The following is a 6,193-nucleotide window of genomic DNA, read 5'->3' as shown; positions in this document are numbered from 1 at the left end:
GCATAGACTTATAGTCTAAATAAAACAATTTGCAACTGTTACTATTATTACACTTGTATACAAAACTTTGTATTATGCTTGTTACAGAGTGACGCGGTTGTCACGGCGACGTCACAGCCCTACTCTGCAATGATGTAGTTTCAGATCCAGACTGAACAGCGTTTTCTTGACATGTTTCCGTGTTGTTGTTGCTCAGCAATGGCATGGACGTGATGTTGTCTGGGGGTTTGGCAAAAGGAGAGTGGGACGGTGGGCAGTGTTCGGGGTGGTGACTGAAGGCAGTGACTGTGTAGTTCTGACGTCACCTTTTTACGGAAGTCACAACGGTTCGTGAAAAATCACAGCTACTTTATGCAGGCTGTGTGCATTTTACTGTGGATTGACTGTTTTGAAATTTATATGGTAGTTACATAGCACCTAGACCTCAGTTATCATGAAAAAAGCCAGGAAATTTCAGTTTTGACAATATGGGACCTTTAATTTTTGGATGAACAACTTCTTAAAGTTAATGTAAACGTAAAAATAATCAACTTCCGTTATCTTAATAAATGTTGGCCAGCTGACTTACATTTGTAAGACTTGAACTCTATAAAAACGTGTTGTTTGTTCAAGGTTATTCAGCTTTTATATTAATAATAGTCGAATATAGGCCTACGTTATCTTTGAATGATTCCGGAAAGTAGCCACGGAATGCGTGAGGGAGAAATAGTTTAGTCACTTCATCAGCAAGTTAATATAAAACACCATAATGAACGTCATGCTACTAGTTAAAATGAAAGTAACTGTAAAACCAGCTGTCATCATGAGTCAACCTTTAAATATATTCTGCAAAATAATCATCCAAACGATGACGTGCGTATATCTAGATATGGATATGTCTAATAATAAGCGCCTAACGCATTTTAATCTGCTGTTTTAAAATGAAAGGTTAAAATGTTTCTTTACCATATATTTGTATAAATGGCCAGTGGTGAGAGAAGATACTATTGAGTGGTGAAGACGGAACTGCGTTATCACATCAGAAACCTGCAGATGGCGCTGTTTTAGCAGTTTCTAAGTGCCGCGTGAGAGTCAGAGCAACATAAACACATCCCTTCCGTATTTTCATTTAATAATATTCCACGTTGACAAACACTCCGAGGATGGATTTCACGATCCGGGCCGCCACGCTCGAGGACTGTAAGGACATCTCGCGGATGATACTGGTGAGTGGACGATGTTAGAATCTTATGAAACATTGAAACACAGATCTGCTGTGTCACAGACAGCATGCGTAATCTTTCATTATCTTCCAAACACTGCTGTTTTTTTAAACGTGTAACGCACGTAATTGCATCAGTGTTGTTGATGGCAGAGTTACAGTAAGCCATATTCATTTGGCACACTGTAATCTGACACTTTCCTGTCATTGAGCCTAGTGGACGGCGTTTGGAATGCTGGGAAACGTGCAGCAGCCTTCAGCTTTACTGTGCTTTGAATAGTGGATGCGCAATGCCGTCATAATAATGAAGATGAAAGGATCCGAAAATCAGAGCGTAGCGTGACCGCTAGATTACGCAGGCCATTGTCGCGTCATGAATTAGATGTACGTAATTACTAAAACCTTGTTAGTTATTGGTGAGTGCGACAGTGGAAAGAAATTAAAAATTAAACACTTTGCTGATGTCAGAATAGTGAAAACAAACATCTATGACACAATTTAATAGAATTCAAAAGGTACTTTAATGGATGATACATTAAATCTAAATAAAAACTGTAATATTTGCTATTGTGCCTGCTTGAATTGCATCCATGCTTTCTTCTGTGCAGTAAACTCAATTTCTAAGCAATTTCTTTACAAATATTTTATATGACTTCATATGTACAATAGGTGGTTATAAGTTATCTCCAGCAAAAATGTGCTTCGTCCACGTTGTGCAATGTGAGTTCAAGATTAAATGACTGCCTTGATGTAGTGCGGATAAGAAACTTTTTATTGGCTTATTAGTCATTCTTTCATTTTTAACCATATTAATGTCATCATGTATGCATCATGTGCTTGCGAGGTGAAGAAAAGTGGCTTGTCACTGAAACTCTTTCTATTGTCAAATCATTCATACCAGGAACTGGCAGAGTATGAGAAAGCTTCTGACCAGGTCAAGATTACACAAAGAGGTAGGCCTGATTGTCACATCTCTCCCATACCAAGTACAATGATTTGCTTGGAATAATTAATTCTGTGGATTGCTGCTTTAGTAAGAATTGAAAGCTTTTTTAAAGAATTTAAAGCCAATCATGCTTCTCTACTGTAGATCTGGAGCAGGATGGATTCTCTAAAAACCCCTTTTTCCATGGCATTATTGCTGAAGTGCCAGAGCACCATAAGTCTAGAGAGGGTGAGAAAAAAAGAACCTTGATTTAGCGTTTATCTTGGATCAACAATCCTATTACAACATGAAATCAAATCTGCTGTTCTTCTGCGTTGTCCTGCAGTAGCATACACATTTGTTATCTAATCTGGGCATGTGTGTCATGTCTAGCCTGAGTGCATAGTTGTTACATAATCTTGTCTGCCCTTTTTTCCTTTTTGAATGTACTTCCTCACAGTTACATATACATTTTCTACACCATTTTAAAGCAACATTGCCACAGCATATATATATGTATGTGTGTGTATATATATATATATATATATATACATATATATTGTTGTGGCATTTATCCATGCATGACTAGTTTACCCAAAAAAGGAAAATTTGACAATTTACTCACCATGCAGGCCATCTAAGATGTAAATGAGTTTGTTTCGTCATCAGAACAGATTTGGAGAAATTTTACATTACATCACTTGCTCACCAATGGATCCTCTCCAGTGAATAAATGGGTGCCGTCAGAATGAGAGTCCAAACAGCTGATAAAAACACCACAATAATCCACAAGGCTCCAATCCATCAATTAAAGTATTACGATGTGAAAAGCTGCATGTTTGTAAGAAACACATTTTTCAATAATTTTTATCTTGAAAGTGTTGCTTCCGGCCAAATACAAGTCCATAATGTTTCCTCCAGTGAAAAAGTCCATCCCCTGTCCTCTCACAGTAAAATCCACCGACATATTTAGAACTGGTTTTGCTTGTAAACAGTGCTTGATCTGTGCATATTTCTCTCCTGATTAAGATTCAGAGATGACATTTTCACAGGAGAAAGCAAGATTATGGATAGAGGACATTAATTTCAAATTGATGGACTGGAGTCGTGTGGATTACTTGTGTATTGTTGTGACGTTTTTATCAGCTCAGTCTTACGGCACCCATTCACTGCAGAGGATCCATTGAGCAAGGGATGCAATGCTACATTTCTCCAAATCTGTTCCGGTGAAGAAATAAACTCATCTCAATCTGCCAGAGTGTAAAATTTAATTTTTCAGTGAACTATTCTCTTAAGTGCCTGGCTAAATGTGCTAACTGTGGTAACTGTATGTTTTGATTTCTCCAAATCTGTTCCGGTGAAGAAATAAACTCATCTCAATCTGCCAGAGTGTAAAATTAAATTTTTTAGTGAACTATTCTCTTAAGTGCCTGGCTAACTGTGGTAACTGTATGTTTTACAACTTGATATTGTTTGCCTGGTATGTTTGAGTTTTGTGTTTACCTTGGTGTTAACATTAGTGTTCTTTTTTTTATTTTAGCCATCAAGCTGACGGAGATGATTCATGTATGTATATCTCTTTACAGGTCACACCAAGGTTGGTTACTCTCTGTACTTCTACACATACAGTTCATGGAAAGGTCGGGCGGTGTACATGGAGGATCTGTATGTGATGAGTATGTTTGAGTTTTGTGTTTACCCTGGTGTTAACATTAGTGGTATTTTTTTTTATTTTAGCCATCAAGCTGACGGAGATGATTCATGTATGTATATCTCTTTACAGGTCACACCAAGGTTGGTTACTCTCTGTACTTCTACACATACAGTTCATGGAAAGGTCGGGCGGTGTACATGGAGGATCTGTATGTGATGCCAGAGTTCAGAGGTAAGGAAACCACACTGTGTGCTTTTGTTTATTTGAATTGAAAATAAATTGTAAGCCCTTTGACTGATTAATGATTTTCTGTGAGTATTTCCAGGGAAAGGCATTGGCAAGGCTCTGATGTCCAAAGTTTCCCAGGTGAGGGGTGTTTATTTATACTAGGTAATAGCAACATATGGCACACGATCATAATGCATTAGCAAGGAATCTGTTGTTAACAAATTGAGAATTAGATTATTGTTGATTGTGTACGATTTGACATGTTTGTGATTATGATCACCCTCAGCTTGGTCTGGCTGCTGGTTGCACCCAGCTGAATTTCACTGTGCTGGACTGGAACAAATCATCTCTTGACTTCTACCTAAAGCAGGGCTGCTGGGATGTGACCTCTGACCTCGGCTATCACTGCATGCGCTGTGAGGGCGATGCCCTTGAACACTTGGCCCAGGGGGACCTTTAAATTTTGAAGCACATAGATTCCCCCGTCAACCCCTGACCAGAGCCACAAGTAACAAGCTGTTTGATAAGCACAGGAAGACAGTAAACTACCAGTTAAAATGGGGAAAATGGAATAAGTAACCATGCTCATATCCTACATACATTTTCTGCAACTTTATGAGGCGATATAGACGAGCATTATTAGAGAGAACAACATACAGAAGATGCTGCTTATTTATGTTGCCTCAAAAAGTGCATTACACATTGATTCATTCTACACATTTAAATTGGGAAGTCTGGCCTAACCAAAGATTCAAAAGTGCACTGTTGTGTTATTAGGAATCACATCTATATTGGGCATATTATGACATAATCATTTTTCTACTAGTGGAAAGAGTGGAAGTGAAATTGTTACAGATGGTGCTGTTACAATCGTATGTATTTAGAACTTAGATGTTCTATTTAAATAGTCATTTGAGTATTTAGCCATATATAACGTGTCATTTTATTTGTACATTTGAACATCTAGTCGTTCTCGCTCACAAAACCACTTGATTTAAAATTATACACAAGTAGTGTTCTTAAACTATGTTGTAATATATGAAGAACTGATCGGTCCACAAGATTCACAGCCACCTAGAACATGAAGATGTGTCCGTTTACGCTGCACATGCACAGATATGAGCCACATACTTTTCTTGACTCACTTTTGGTAACTGTTAACAGTCATAACAGAGAATAATCTCACTAAAAGTAGAATAATGCACTACAATTGTAAATGAGCTAAATCCTATTTGTTATTGGTTAGTGAAACCATGCTTGGATTTTGCTTTTCTGAATTGTTTACTTTGCCTTGTAGATGATTTTTGTTTACTTTGCCTTGTAGATTATTTGTGTGCAATTTTTAGTAACCAGATATTTGATGTTTATTGCCAAAAGGTATTTGGCAAGAAAATCTTGTGCTGTTACCGAATACATCATAAGTGTGAACAACATACAAACCCGTAAGTACCTCAGTCTCTAAATTTAGTTAGTAATTAGTAACATTTTATGACCTGTTAGGATGGAACTGTTATTTTGTAGCACTTTAGAGAACATCTGTATAGCCTCATTGTAAAGATGATGGCAAAAAAAAAGTTACATTGTTACAAGCTGCTGTATCCAATGTACTGTGGAGTCTGTTGTTCTGTCGGCCATTGATAAAAGTACATTTGTCCATGGTTTTGCTACATGTGTTTTTACTTGACTAAAAGCTTTTTAAACATGGTGATCTAGATTAGTGTTTAACAAAACTGTGCACAAGTAATCATCAAATAAACATAGTAAATGCCATCAAAGCTCACTTCTGAATCAATGACCATAAAATTAATCGTAACTGGAAGCAGGATTCACATTTGGCCTGCAGATCACCCCATTTCCAAGCTGCTGATACGCCGACATGTTGCACTTACCACACTTTAGGCAACAGCGACATCAAGTGGTCACCCGGAGAAGCCATTAACGATATTCCACATTTAGGACTTTTTCCAGCGCACTTCACTGAGGAACTCAAGTTGTATTTCAATGTTAAAAACAACCGAGACAACAGCTGTGACGTGCATATGTTGTTTCATTTAATCCTTTAAATGCTCAACCGATTGACAGGCCAGCGTTTCGTAAAAAATGTAATAAGTCAAAACGCTGTGAATCAGACCCAGGCTCATTTTCTGACTCATAATAATCAAACTCACTGCCAGGAAACCATCCA

The 6,193-nt window shown here is 37.6% G+C and overlaps 1 protein-coding gene across 1 annotated transcript; it reads left to right on the top strand.

Annotated features, from left to right (window-relative positions):
• Positions 1-1,040: 1,040 nt before the first annotated feature.
• Positions 1,041-5,659, top strand: LOC107738013 (diamine acetyltransferase 2-like). Its single transcript, XM_016549678.1, has 6 exons — positions 1,041-1,205; positions 2,103-2,154; positions 2,292-2,375; positions 3,910-4,011; positions 4,106-4,146; positions 4,295-5,659. Exons 1-6 carry the CDS (start codon positions 1,143-1,145, stop codon positions 4,466-4,468), a joined length of 516 nt encoding a protein of 171 aa, XP_016405164.1. The 5' UTR covers positions 1,041-1,142; the 3' UTR covers positions 4,469-5,659.
• The last annotated feature ends 534 nt before the right edge of the window (positions 5,660-6,193 follow it).

Source organism: Sinocyclocheilus rhinocerous, unplaced genomic scaffold (genome assembly GCF_001515625.1).
Source record: "Sinocyclocheilus rhinocerous isolate Xijiao unplaced genomic scaffold, SAMN03320098_v1.1 scaffold494, whole genome shotgun sequence".
NCBI lineage: Eukaryota > Metazoa > Chordata > Actinopteri > Cypriniformes > Cyprinidae > Sinocyclocheilus > Sinocyclocheilus rhinocerous.
This window is presented reverse-complemented; position numbering and strand designations above follow the sequence as displayed.